The sequence below is a fragment of the Arvicola amphibius genome, chromosome 9, assembly GCF_903992535.2.
Source record: "Arvicola amphibius chromosome 9, mArvAmp1.2, whole genome shotgun sequence".
NCBI lineage: Eukaryota > Metazoa > Chordata > Mammalia > Rodentia > Cricetidae > Arvicola > Arvicola amphibius.
Window position 1 is genome coordinate 35182685 of NC_052055.2, and position 12735 is coordinate 35195419.

Below are 12735 nucleotides of genomic sequence, written 5' to 3' on the forward strand. Positions count from 1 at the left end.
AGCACCTGAGAGGAAAGGAAGACCCTAGTTTGAGACCAACCTAGTTCAAGGTCAGCCTGGTCTATAGAGTGAGTCCCAGGACAGCCAGAACTATTCAGAGAAACCCTATCTCAAAAAACAAGCAAACAAAAAACAGAAAAGAAGAAAAAAAGAAGAAATGGCAAAAACTGAAAATTTACGTATAAGGATAGTTTCTGAAATTAAAAACATGTAGTTATATTGCCTTAACCAGGAATTATTTAAATAACCTCCCAAATGATATGCAGTACGGGCTGAGTATAGTCCATTGTGTCCGTATGTCTGACCAGCTGTTTTCTAGGGCAGAAGCAGAGAAGGAGAAGGAAAAGACCCTGCTCCCAAGCACACCTGTAGCCCTCGTCTTCTTCCTTTTCTGCTCATCCAAGAACATGGTTCCTGCAGGTATTCAATCACCTGCTTCATAATAAATCTTTTGGAACAGTAATATTTGTACACTAGTATTCTTTTAAAAATGTTTGTGCATGTATGTATGTGTGGCATGTGTGTGTGTGTGTGTGTGTGTGTGTGTGTGTGTGTGTGGTGTGTCCACTTGTGAGTACAGGTGCCAACAGAGAAAAGAGGGTGCTAGGTTCCCTGGAGCCAGAGTTGCGGGCAGTTGTGAGACACTTCATTTGGGCACTGGAGACCAGTGTTGGGTCCCTTATACGAGCAGTATGTTCTTTTAACCACTAAGCCTCATCTCCAACCCCACAATGTGTCTTAACTGTACCCAAATGAGATCTACATCTTGTAGGATGCCATCTCTTTCTCTACTTGAGTTTCACTCTTTCCCTCCCTCTCCTCGCGTGTGCAGAGCTTATAAGGCCCTTGTCTGAAGTCCCCATCTTACAGAGCATAGGTTCCCCCTCCTCCCGTTCCTGGTTCCCTGTCTCTGAAGGCTCTTCCTCTGCCTCTGTGTCAGATACCAGGTTGGCATCCCTGTATGTGTTTTCATCTACTACCCCTGCCTAGCTGCCAGACACATCTTACCCAGGCCCTTGGCTTTGTAAACATACGAAAAATGCACTGGTCAATTTTTGTCAACTTGACTGAACTTAGAAAGCACCATGGAAGAACACTGCTAGGTGTGTCTGTAAGACCCACTTTAAATGTGGGTAGCAACATCTTGTGGGCTAGAATATTGGTTGTATATAAAGGAGGAAACGAGGGCTGGAGAGATGGCTCAGAGGTTAAGAGCACTGACTGCTCTTCCAAAGGTCCTGAGTTCAATTCCCAGCAACCACATGGTGGCTCACAGCCATCTGTAATGAGATCTGATGGCCAGCAAGCATACAGATAGACAGAACACTGTATACATAATAAATAAATAAATAAATAAATAAATAAATAAATAAATAAGGACGCGAGCTGAGCACCAATATTCTCTCTCTGCTTCCCTACTGTACATACGAATGAGACCAGCGACTCTGTGCTCTTGCTGGCTGTGCCTCCCCCACCATAATAAGCTGTATCCCATCGCTCACGAGCCAATATAAACTTTCTCCTTTAAGTGGTTTCTTGTCTGGTATTTGGTCGCAGCAACAAGTAACCGATGGAGATACAGACCTCTGCCTGCAGCCCCTTCCTTCTCCCCATGCCTTTCTGGTTACAATAAAAAATAATAAACAAATAAAACGCCAAGCAGGGATAAAAAAAATTACAGTTCAGTGGGACACCGTTTTCCTAGCACCTATGAGTCCCTGAGTTCAATCCTCATATCTGAAAATAATAGCAAATACTGAGAGATTTTGCCCGCAACTTCAGGCCTGACTCCCCTGAGAACGCTTACTCCCATCCTGGTCACCAGCCCCAGTGCCCAGGCCAGAAACCCTGGAAACCCTGGGCCATACAAGAAGCGGCTTTGCGTCCCAGGTTCTACCTATCCAGTTAATCGTTCAAGCTGTGACCCCAGCTGACTCCTCTCTGCAGTTCCTGAAGCCTCCATGCCCCCACTGCTCACAGAGTTTCTCATTAAGCTTCCCAGCCATTGAACAGTTTGGGATTTTCCAAGGACATTTTCTGTCCATCATCCTTTCCTCCCTATTCTTCCTCCCCTCTGTTTCCTTCCTTTTTTTTTTTTTTTTTTGTCCCAACAGATTGATGGAGCCTATGCCTTGCACACACCAGGCAAGCATTCCATTGTGAGCTATATCCTACACTCCAGATCCCTTAACTTTTTTTTTTTTCCCGAGACAGAATCTCATTATGTAACCCAAACTACCTCCACCTCTTGGGTGCTATGATTATGCCTAGCCCCTTAGTAACTTTTATTGTTATTGTTGAAACAGGGTCTCACGTAGCCCATGGCTGGCTTGAAACTCACAGTGTATCAGAGGATGACCACGAACTTCTGATCTTCCTGCTTCTATCCTCCCTGGGATTACAGGTATGTGCCAGCAAGTCCTGCTCTTAACATTTGAACAAGGAGTCCATATTTCTTCCCCCCCACCCCCCGTCCCCGCTCTGAGACAGGGTTTCTCTGTGTAACAGCCCTGGCTGTCCTGGAACTTGCTTTGTAGACCAGGCTGGCTTCGAACTCACAGAGATCTGCCTGTCTCTGCCTCCCAAGTGCTGAGATTAAAGACGACCACTAGACAAGGCTCCATGTTTTCATTTTGTGGCTCTACAAATTACATAGCTAGCCCTGGTCCCAGGGATACAAGTGAGCTCACCAGAGACACAAAGCACAGGCCATGGTGGACCGGACAGCTTGGCTGAGGACTCTGGGAGCCACGTGTACATAAGCAGTCCTGTATATACCAGAAGGCCCAGGGTATATAGTCCGGCTCTGCCCTGTATCACTGCTGCTGGACTAGAGGCAGATGCCTGCCAGACAGACCAGTCATATTCTGACTCCTCAGAGGGACAGGAAGTCCCAGCTTAGTGACGAGTTCAGACAATCAGAGGCCAGGTTTCTTTTTCTTTTTCAATATTTTATTTATTTATTTATTTATTTATTTATTTTGGTTTTTCGAGACAGGGTTTCTCTGCAGCTTTAGAGCCTGTCCTGGAGCTAGCTCTTGTAGACCAGGCTGGTCTCGAACTCACAGAGATCCGCCTGCCTCTGCCTCCCGAGTGCTGGGATTAAAGGCGTGCACCACCACCGCCCGGCCTCAATATTTTATTTATTATGTATACAATATTCTGTGTGTTTGCCTGCAGGCCAGAAGAGGACATCAGATCTCATTTTTAGATGGTTGTGAGCCACCATATGGTTGCTGGGAATTGAACTCAGGACCTTTGGAAGAGCAGGCAATGCTCTTAACCACTGAGCCATCTCTCCAGCCCCAGAGGGCAGGTTTCATAGTTTCCTTGCTTCTTCCTACTCCAGTAGTGGAGAAGATGGGATCCTCAGGCCCTAGAAGGTTGTGCTAGGGGAAGACCCTTAAAGGAAGCCCCCTCAAAAACAAACAACAGAAAACCACCTGGCTAGAGGCTGAAGCAGCTTTAGTAAGAGGAAGGCTAGTAGGTAGGGCTGGCTGGCAGTCCCTCTAGGACGGGGATAAGGGGCAGCATAGGGAAAAGGAGTGTGGGGTGGGGTTCAGGCCCCAGAGTTAAACATCCAGGTCGGTGACACTTGACTTTGTGTAGATTTGTGTTTTTCGCTGCACAATGCCGGGGCTAAAGGTGGCCCCCAGTGGCCAATGGCGGACAACATGACGGTAGGAGGAAGCCAAGTAGTCAAAGTAGTTGATGTTGAGTTTCCGGGCGATGTGCCGACCCAGGAATTCCATTTGCTACGAGTGAGTGAGTGGCAGCCAGTTGTTCCTTCTCCAGAGAGGAGAATCCCCACCAGCATGCTCTTTACATACCCCTTCCCCTTCCCCCGAGGAGATCCCCTACCCCTCCCCTGAATCCACAGTGCTCCTGCCACCCTTAGCAGCAGGGAGGCCTCAACACAGGAAAAATAGCCCCATTCAAGAACTCTAAGCTAACTAAGTAGTTAGTATCTTTTGCGGGGGGGGGGGGGGGGGGGGAGGGTGGAGAGTGGGACCCACCTCATAACGCTCTGACAGCTGCACCAGAACAAGTGGCTCTAGCTTGTGGCCACAAAGGACCAGCTGGAAGAAGCACCTGCCATAGACTGCCAATAGATGAGCAACTGAGCCAGGGAACCTAACCTCCCAGAGCCTGGAGGGGGTGGTGGTAGGATGGTAGGGGCGGGGCCTCCAAGGTGGGAGTGTCCAGATGGACTACTGGCCCCTCCCAGCTCCGAATCCACATCCCTGTCCCTCTCCCCCTCTCCTATCCCAGACGTCACCGTCAGAGCTGAGTGCCAGGCGCACATAGACCAGATGCATAGGGCCCTGACACACAGTTCGGCCACTGATGGAGAAATGGTACATGCCACGGGTGTGGTTCAGCACTAGGCGGCGCCGGGGGATTGAGGAAACCATGAGCCACAGGCCTATAGCCATGCCATAGAGAGAAAAGCACCAGGTCTCCTGCTTCTGTACCTGTGGGCACCAAGGATTAACAGGGAGGTGAGCTCTGGCTGGAGCTTCTGTGTGGCCCTCATGCCAAGGGAGAGGGGGGTGGGGTGCAGGAGCTCTGACCGTTCTCAGGACGTCAGAGCAGACCAAGACAAGGCAGACGACGAAGAGCAGCGTCCCCTTCCAGAGCGTGTCCAGGTAGTACTCAAGCACAAACACTGAGGACGGCATGGCCCAGCACATGAGGACAGCCCGGAGCTGCTACCCTTACCCACCCAGCTTCATCCAGCCTCTCCACTTGTGGGAACCTGGCCATGCCCAGTCCCCTGCCCACCATCTGGCTGCTGCTGCTTGAAGGGGTAAAAGCTGTTGCTCCTGAGGCGATTGGCTAAGTGGCGCTCAGTAGAGAAGAGTCCTACGGCCCAGAGCTGGAAGCGCGTGGCAAAGACAGACGTGGGGAAGCCAGTGGTCTGCTCCTTGGGGACCTAGTTAGGTAGAAGTAGTCAGCATACAGCTTGCCCACTGCCCCACCATCCACTGTCTATATCCAGGGCTCCCACCCGAGACAATTCCAGGGCTGCAGTTCAGGACGGAGCAGAAGCTGCCAGACAACAGCAGGGCTGGGAAGTAGGTAACAGTCTAGGCTGAACTGCCTGGGTTCTAGAAGTTCAGGGTAAAGGATTCTAGAAGGGGCTATTCTATTGACCACACCTTTCTAGTGAGCATGCACTCTCTGGCCAGTCTCCATGATCTGGTAGGCAGCGTGGCTTCCTCATGGCTAGACAGCCTAAGCCACTGTTGCCAACATTATCAACTCACAGATTCTGGTGGCTGATAAAGGCCTCTGTGCCTTCTTTTCACCATTTATTTATTTATTTGGTTTTTCGAGACAGGGTTTCTCTGTAGCTTTGGAGCCTGTCCTGGAACTAGCTCTTGTAGACCAGGCTGGCCTCTCACCTGCCTCTGCCTCCCGAGTGCTGGGATTAAAGGTGTGCACCACCACCGCCCGGCTCCTTTCACCATTTCATACCTCACTCCCTACCCTATCCTCAGATAACTGTATCCCAAGGGTGCAATTCACAGTCCAAGAGTCAAACCCTGCAGTGAGCAGACACAGCAAACCCTTGGGCTGAGAGACCTAAGGGCCATTCCCACATACACAGGCCTAGGATGCTGTAGCGGCTCCATCAGGTATGACCCCTGATTTTCACCCAACAACTTACTCTAAGGATGGTACGTGTTGGTCCATGCTTGTAAATCCATCGCCTGGAAGGCTGAGATAGGTGAACCTGCTTTGAGTGTAAGGTCAGCCTGGGCTAGCCTGAGCAGAATCTCAAATAAAACAAGGGACCATACAGAATGCTTAAAAATACTTTATTGTAACAAAAGCTCGAACGTCTGCAAGTGAAAGGGGGCAGGGCAAAGCTGGTTGGTATCCAGATAAGTGGATTATCTGGAGGACAGCGGGCTCGGGCTTGTAAGCAGCTGTTCTAGACACCACTGAACTTCCTCCAGGCCCCGGTAGGCACGCTTCAGTCCCCTGGGGAGGCACCGGCAGGACTCCAGATTGAGATACAGCAGCCCTGGGCAACTGCTAATCACAGAACTGTGAAACAGGCAGGCCGTGGGAAAGTGAGCTGCTGGCCAGGGAGCCTTGTCTGTCCTCACTCTACACCAGGCCTATGACCTCGAGCCACCAGGCCTAAGCCTAGTTCTCCTGATGTCCCCAAGCAGGAGTCTGACCTACACTCACTCATCTTGGCCCCTGGAAAAGTGAAACGAGGGAGGACACCTCTGGTTCCCCAAGACAGATGAGCAAGTACAAAGTTCACAGAACTAGAGAAAGAGGCACTGACCTGACTGTGCTTGGTGTAACTCGGGTACCCCTGAGGTTGAGGGAGCACAAGGCTGGATGTAAGCCCCCAGAGGTGCCAGAGAAAACGGCGAGGGCCTGTTCCAGGTCTTTCTCGCTGAAGCCTTGGCCACTGATGTCAAGCTCCCTGAGGCTGTGATACCACTTCTGGGTCAACAGGGGGCTGCCTTTCTTAGCCAGAGTCAGCCCGTCAGACATGCCGTAGAGGCCCAGGTACAGCTGTTCCAGCTCTGCCGGGAGAGAACCGGGTGTGAACAGCAGGCGGGCAGTGAACCCCCACCCCACCTACCACGCCAGGCCAGCTGACCTTGACACGGTAAATCACACAGGCCGGCAGGTGTGATCCTAGCACAGCCGCGAAGATCCAGCAGGCGCAGCTTGGGAGAGCAATGGAGTAAGCGGCCCAGAACCTCATCGCTCACAAAGCTGCAGGTGGAGCCAGCCAGACAGAGCTCCTCAAGGCTGGGGAAGCCTGGTCCCTGGGGCACCCCTCGTCCACAAGGCTTGGGAAGCCAGATTAGATTTAGCAGTCGTAGCACCTGGGAGGCGGGGGGAGGGACAGGCTGCAGACAGGTCGGCGGACAAATGGCAAGTGGGGGAAGGTAGGGCATCGATACCTGTAGCCGGGGGCAGGCTTTCTGCAGGGCCTCTACGGGCAGCTGCAGGGGCGTACTGTTGCAGCTCATGCCAGTGCTGACCTCCAGGACCTGGAGCTGGGGGCAGCAGCTGCCCTGTAATGGTGGGGAAGCACACAAAGTCAAAAAGGCCTGGCAGTTCCCACGCAGCTCTGCCCCCCTGCCCATCACCAACCTACCAGCAGCACACCCAAGATGGCTGTCGTCTGGGAACTGTAGGTCAGCCACAGCTTCCGCATTCGGGACCCTGCCTCCTCCAAGAAGCTCACCACAGCTGTGGACTCTACCTAGGGATCCAGTACAGGGTTGTGTGTGTCACCTCACAAGGGCCGAGGCTTTTGCAGGGCCCTTTGGGACGCAGGACTCACCATGGAATGGTGTAGGTCCAGGCTGTGGAGCTGGTGGCAGGCTTTGGCTAACATGACCAGGGTGTCAGCAGTAACACTGTGGCAGTCTGAAAGCTTGAGGAAGGTGAGCCGGGGGCAGAACTTGCTAACCAGCTGTGACAAGAGAGAAGCCATGTGAGGATGGGGAGGGAGGTCCTGACAAGTCCATCCTGTGACCCAGCTATGACTCCATTTTGTCCATGCCAGGCCCACTTGGGTGCCTTTTCCTCTGGCAACTTCCTACCTAAGGTGTCAGCAAGACAGAACTGGGCAGGCAGACAGGCAGACATCTCTGTGGGGCAGCACCAGGGCAACTCCCCGAGAGTGGGCAACACAGATGTTACAACTGGTGTTCAGGGCAGGCTCAAGTTCTCACCTCCAACACAGGGCGTACTTGAGACTTCCAGTGGATGAGGGTCAACCTCTGGAGCTGTGAGAACCTGGGTGACAGCAAGGCCCAGATGTACTAGAGTCCTCATGCCGCTCTGGCCAGCATCCTCCCTACCCAACACTGACGCACAGAGGCACTGGTAGAGCAAGGGAATGAGATGACAAGGGACCCTCACCGATTGGGTATGAGCCATTCCAGGGAAGCAAGGAGCTTCTTCTCTGCCTTAAGGTTGCCCTTGGCAGCCCGGCCAACCAGCGGGGGTGACAGGGTCACAGTGTGCCAGAGTGAAGGATGGGAGGTAGCTTCATGCCAAAGGCGGCAAACGCGTGCAGCCCTAGGAGAAGAAACAGTTCGCTGAGTGTATGACATTTCGTGTGTGATGTCTACAATAAAGTGTCTTAGAAGCAGCATATCTGCCCTTGCAACTTGCAGTGCAGCGGTCTCAAAGCCAGGCTTCAGGGGCTCCAAGTGGAGACAGGTGCCGGAGCACTCGCGTATGCCCGTTGAGATGCTTTGCCCTCTGCCTTGCAGATCAACCCGCTCAGTGGGCCAGTCCCTACCCCGGCAGGCGCTGTTGTTTGTGTACCTGCCAAGAAACGGCATGGGCCCATGAGCCGCAACCAACAACCCGAAAATATGCACCAGGACTTCTAAGGGAATACGGTCTCCCCAGCCGGAGTCCGGGCACTGATCGGGCGACGACTCAGGTTGGGGCTTAACCCTGGGCTTGGCTGCCGCTGTGGGGCCGCGAGTCAGAGGTCTCGGAGCGCGGCGAGGGGCGCGCCTGTGAGCACGAGCGCGGGTAGGTTCTAGGTCCGGCAGCACGAGTAGCATGCTGTCCGCTTGCAGCAGGTGGTATCCAGAACCGCGAGGTGCCAGCCTGTCCCACCACCAGTCCTCGGCCGAACGGGCTCGCGCATCGGTCCGCTTGGAGCCTCGAGCTCGACGCCGAACTCGCCCAGAGGATACAGGAGCCATAGCTCCGGTACCTCCGCAAAAGCGGAAGGTGGGTGTGTGGGCTGGGAGGAAGAGGCGTGGCCCCGGCCTCGGGCCTTCCACTACTTTTAGCTTCCGGGGGCGGGACTTCCGCTGTGAGGCTAGCGGATTTGAGGGCGTCTTCATCCAGTCCCGGAGCTGGGGTTTGGCTGCGTCCCGAACCAAGCGGCGTGTGCTCCTGCTGCTGGGCGGGAAGCTTCTGCCCCACGCCCCTGATGCACAGCGCTCGGCGGTGGAGCCCTGGGTAAAGCCAGCCAGCCACGCCCCTCGCCGACCCGCGCCGGCTGCCGTGGAGTTCGCCGTGGTCCTGAATAGGTTTAGCATTGCCGAGACTTCATTCTCCTCAAGACTACTCCTTCGCTGGTCGTCCTCCCGGGAGCCACGCTTTAGGCCAGCTTCTTGCTCTCCCGCTTGCCAGTCTTGCTCTGTGGGGTCCCGGTGCATGCTCCTTGGTATGTGCAGCTCCTCATCTATCTGCCGCCTCCCTCCAGGTACCTTGGTCTTGCCATCTGTTTACCTCAGACCCCGGTTCTGTCCACTCGCCTAAAATTTTGTCTCCCTCCAGCTGGAAGAGGTTTGGCTCCTAGAGTAGCCAGGGAAGCTTCGGACCTACGTGGTGACGAGTGGACTGTTAACCTGCGCTTTGTCCTGGAGGGCCCCCTTTGACCTAATGGCAGCACCTCCGCTGGGCCGACTGGTGCTGACCCATCTGTTCGTGGCCCTTTTCGGCATGGGCTCCTGGGCTGCGGTCAATGGGATCTGGGTAGAGCTGCCTGTAGTGACGAAAGAGCTCCCGGAGGGTGCGTGAAGTGGGTGGAGATGGGCCGCAGGTGCTCTTTGTTCCTTAGCCTTGTGCGCTTACACGATCTCCTCCCTCCACTGCAGGTTGGAGCCTCCCTTCGTACCTCTCTGTGCTTGTGGCGCTGGGGAACCTGGGTCTGCTGCTGGTGACCCTGTGGAGGCGTTTGGCTCGCGGCAAGGGCGAGCGGATCCCTATCCAAGTGGTGCAGGGACTAAGCATAGTGGGCACAGCCCTGCTGGCCCTTCTGTGGAACCACGTGGCCCCAGTGGCAGGGCAGTCCCACTCTGTGGCCTTCCTCACGCTGACTTTTGTATTGTCACTGGCCTGCTGTGCTTCTAATGTCACTTTCCTGCCCTTCCTGAGCCACCTGCCCCCTCCCTTTTTACGCTCTTTCTTCCTGGGCCAGGGCCTAAGTGCCCTGTTGCCTTGTGTGCTAGCCCTGGTACAGGGGGTGGGCCGCCTTGAGTGTCTGCCCGTGCTGGCCAATGATACCACTGGGCCTCCTATCCAGCAGTCCCCCATCAATTTCCCCGAGCGCTTTTCTGCCACCACTTTCTTCTGGGTTATGACTGCCCTTCTGGGCACTTCTGCTGCTGCTTTCCAAGGTCTCCTGTTACTACTGCCATCTTCATCCTCTGTCCCCATGATGGATGCAGGGCTTCAGATAGGAGCACCAGGAACAGAGGAGGAAGAGGAAGAGGAAGAAGAGGTCTCACCGTTGCAGGAGCCACCAGGCCAGGTGGCAGAAACTGCACCCAGCCCAGACCCTAAGGCCCATCAGCTGTTCTCTTCCCGAAGTGCCAGTCTACTGGGGCTGCTGGCTGTCACCAATGCTCTGACCAATGGTGTGCTGCCTGCTGTACAGAGCTTTTCCTGCCTGCCCTATGGGCGCCTGGCCTACCACTTGGCTGTCGTACTGGGTAGCTCCGCCAACCCCCTTGCCTGTTTTCTGGCCATGGCAGTGCTGTGCAGGTGCCCATGGGCCCCAAGCCCCGGTGGGGAGGAGCCTGAGGTCAGCCAGGGCCTGGGACAGCCAGTCCTGAATCTCAGCCCATCCTTGGCAGGTCTCTGGCAGGGCTGTATGGTCTGTCTATTCTGGGCATGTTCTTTGGAGCCTACCTGATGACACTGGCAGTCTTAAGTCCCTGTCCTCCTCTGGTGGGCACCTCTGCAGGTGTGGTCCTTGTGGTAAGTAGAATGGAGAGATGAAGCAGGAAAAGGGCTTGTCTCAGAGCAGGGGGACTTCACATTTAGCCTGCTGCTGCAGACCTCCCCTCTACCCCCACTTTCAGGTGCTCTCGTGGGTACTGTGTGCAGGCGTGTTCTCATACGTCAAGGTGTCGATCAATTCCCTGCTGCACAGTGGAGGCCGGCCAGCACTGCTTGCAGCTGGTGTGGCCATCCAGGTGGGCTCTCTGCTGGGTGCCATTACCATGTTCCCTCTCACCAGCATCTATTCAGTGTTTCAGAGTGTAAAGGACTGTGCGGACCAGTGTGGCCCCTGAACCCGGGACATGTGGGACTTACTTCACCTCACTTGTCTCTCCCTGGAGACCACCACAGTGACTGAGTCCTGTGGCCCATGGTGGCCTCCCTACTCACAGATACACTCATGGATATTATACACTCCATAAGAGACCTGGCTTTTGAGAAAAGACCAGGATGAGGACCAAAGAGCAGGCCTGGAGCCAGGGATAGGTTAGGGCCGTGTCCTACGCCCTGGGATCTTTGTGGGTTTTTCAGAATAAAACATCATCTTTATCTGGTGAGTTGTTAATCCCACAGCACAGCTACTTGTACCAGGTCTACTTCCCTCTGTAGGAGTAGAGGGTGTCTGATCTTGTGGAACTGGAGTTACAGACTGCTCTGAGCTGCCATGAAGATGCTGGGAATCGAACCCAGGTCCTCTGGAACAGCAGTAAGTGGTCTTAACCACTGAGCCTCCTCTCCAGCCCCAGGTGTTGGCTTTTAAGGTTCCAGCCCTCTCAGGATCTATCAGCTTGAGGGCCTTGCTTACCACTCCTCCCGGCTACCAACTTCCAGTTTTCTGCTCCTGCAGTCAGAGCCCTCAGGTCCTCTGGTTCAGGTAGGTGTACAGTAGCTGTCCTTGACCCAAACTCCTGGCAGAAGGCTGGTTATCTTCAGAATAGGGTCATTTCTGGGCAGGGCGGTTCAGGCTCTCACACAAAGGGCTGGAACCTCAGGTAGAACTGGAGAGATCCTTTGGACCGGGAGGATTTCGAGGCCATGCCAGGGCAGGGACCTGACTTTCTGCCTTCTTTACATATTATGGCAGACAGAGAGAAGCCTGTCGGGGAGGCAGGACAGCGAGTGTGTCCCAGTGTGATGAGAGTGGCGTGAAGCCTCGGTCTCACGGGAGTTCAGGGGGGTGGGGTGGCGATTCCCACCCACCCTGCTGTCCAGCCTTTCTCTGGGCCTGTCCTTCCCTGGGACCCCATACCTTGTCAGGACCACTTGAGCAGGGGGATCTCCCTGTTTCCTGTGACTCAGACGTTGGCTCAGATAAGCAGGGGTGGCTTGGCAAGGTGGGCAGGTGCTGAGGGCCTGCAGGGGTGAGTCTGAAGGACTCTTGAGCCAGTGACCCTCTTCTCCTTTTGTACTCTGCCCTTGTACCTGGTCAGCACCCATGCCTGGGGCCCGCCCTCTGTCCACCTGAGGCTAGAGACTGGTAGGGCTACCTCCCAGCTCCTTTTTTTGGTTTCCTCGGGCCAGTAATCAAAAGGCCTCAGCCCTGAGTTCCCATGTGTATTATCTATGCAAGCTATGCTAGCACAAGGGCCATAGGTCAGCATGGCCCTTCAGATATGTGTGGTCTGCTAGAGAAAAGGGGGCGGGTGTCTCAGATCCTAGCCAGCCTGAGCCAGAAGTGGGCGGTTTGAGGAAACCACTCCTCTTTGAAGTTCTAGTACCTTCCTGTCCTACCACAGAAAGCTGGGCAAGGGTCAGAATAACACAGGGTAGAAAAAAAGTCCAGGATGGAGGCAAGGCTGTGTGCCAACTCCCTGGGTATTTATGAGGGGACAGGACAGCCCAACATTCAAGTCTCCAAGACTTCTTGTGTCAGAAGGCAAACCCTTGGGTACTGAGCCACACTACACTGTGTGCCACCACTAGGAATGTCCCCTTGGCCTTTAGAAGTTAGAAAAGGGCCATTTTACGGGTAGCTTCTTTTCCCGGGTG

At 54.3% G+C, this 12735-nt stretch overlaps 3 protein-coding genes across 5 annotated transcripts; 1 reads left to right on the plus strand and 2 right to left on the minus strand.

Moving 5' to 3' along the window:
- Window positions 1–3451: 3451 nt before the first annotated feature.
- On the minus strand, window positions 3452–5315 carry Tmem249 (transmembrane protein 249). Its single transcript, XM_042055721.1, has 6 exons — window positions 5271–5315; window positions 4786–4936; window positions 4575–4669; window positions 4280–4475; window positions 4017–4102; window positions 3452–3755 (listed from the first exon to the last, which is right to left on the minus strand). Exons 1-6 carry the CDS (start codon window positions 5313–5315, stop codon window positions 3573–3575), a joined length of 756 nt encoding a protein of 251 aa, XP_041911655.1. The 3' UTR covers window positions 3452–3572.
- Window positions 5316–5806: 491 nt separating this feature from the next.
- Window positions 5807–8747, minus strand: Fbxl6 (F-box and leucine rich repeat protein 6). Its single transcript, XM_038342812.1, has 9 exons — window positions 8323–8747; window positions 7912–8070; window positions 7722–7785; window positions 7328–7459; window positions 7139–7246; window positions 6942–7055; window positions 6632–6863; window positions 6308–6554; window positions 5807–6057 (listed from the first exon to the last, which is right to left on the minus strand). Exons 1-9 carry the CDS (start codon window positions 8712–8714, stop codon window positions 5901–5903), a joined length of 1605 nt encoding a protein of 534 aa, XP_038198740.1. The 5' UTR covers window positions 8715–8747; the 3' UTR covers window positions 5807–5900.
- A 95-nt stretch (window positions 8748–8842) lies between these two features.
- Window positions 8843–11295, plus strand: Slc52a2 (solute carrier family 52 member 2). Of its 3 annotated transcripts, none has more exons than XM_038342601.1 (5): window positions 8843–9223; window positions 9298–9532; window positions 9618–10506; window positions 10599–10722; window positions 10827–11295. In XM_038342601.1, exons 2-5 carry the CDS (start codon window positions 9403–9405, stop codon window positions 11037–11039), a joined length of 1356 nt encoding a protein of 451 aa, XP_038198529.1. In that variant the 5' UTR covers window positions 8843–9223; window positions 9298–9402; the 3' UTR covers window positions 11040–11295. The 3 variants fall into 3 exon arrangements, with proteins under 3 accessions (XP_038198529.1, XP_038198528.1, XP_038198530.1); XM_038342600.1 differs by having other exon boundaries at window positions 8843–9184; XM_038342602.1 differs by having other exon boundaries at window positions 8843–9047.
- The last annotated feature ends 1440 nt before the right edge of the window (window positions 11296–12735 follow it).

Excerpts from the sequence above, each read along its gene's own strand:
- Slc52a2 (XM_038342601.1), top strand. The coding sequence starts at position 9,403 with ATGGCAGCACCTCCGCTGGGCCGACTGGTGCTGACCCATCTGTTCGTG. Across the intron at positions 9,533-9,617 it reads GACGAAAGAGCTCCCGGAGG|GTTGGAGCCTCCCTTCGTAC; the intron begins GTGCGTGAAGTG and ends CCTCCACTGCAG. Across the intron at positions 10,723-10,826 it reads CTGCAGGTGTGGTCCTTGTG|GTGCTCTCGTGGGTACTGTG; the intron begins GTAAGTAGAATG and ends CCCCACTTTCAG.
- Fbxl6 (XM_038342812.1), bottom strand. The coding sequence starts at position 8,714 with ATGGCTCCTGTATCCTCTGGGCGAGTTCGGCGTCGAGCTCGAGGCTCC. Across the intron at positions 6,864-6,941 it reads AAGCCTGCCCCCGGCTACAG|GTGCTACGACTGCTAAATCT; the intron begins GTATCGATGCCC and ends CCCGCCTCCCAG. Across the intron at positions 6,058-6,307 it reads GTTACACCAAGCACAGTCAG|TTCTGTGATTAGCAGTTGCC; the intron begins GTCAGTGCCTCT and ends CCTGTTTCACAG.
- Tmem249 (XM_042055721.1), bottom strand. The coding sequence starts at position 5,315 with ATGGTGAAAAGAAGGCACAGAGGCCTTTATCAGCCACCAGAATCT. Across the intron at positions 4,937-5,270 it reads TTTATCAGCCACCAGAATCT|GTCCCCAAGGAGCAGACCAC; the intron begins GTGAGTTGATAA and ends CTACCTAACTAG. Across the intron at positions 3,756-4,016 it reads AGCTGTCAGAGCGTTATGAG|CAAATGGAATTCCTGGGTCG; the intron begins GTGGGTCCCACT and ends ACTCACTCGTAG.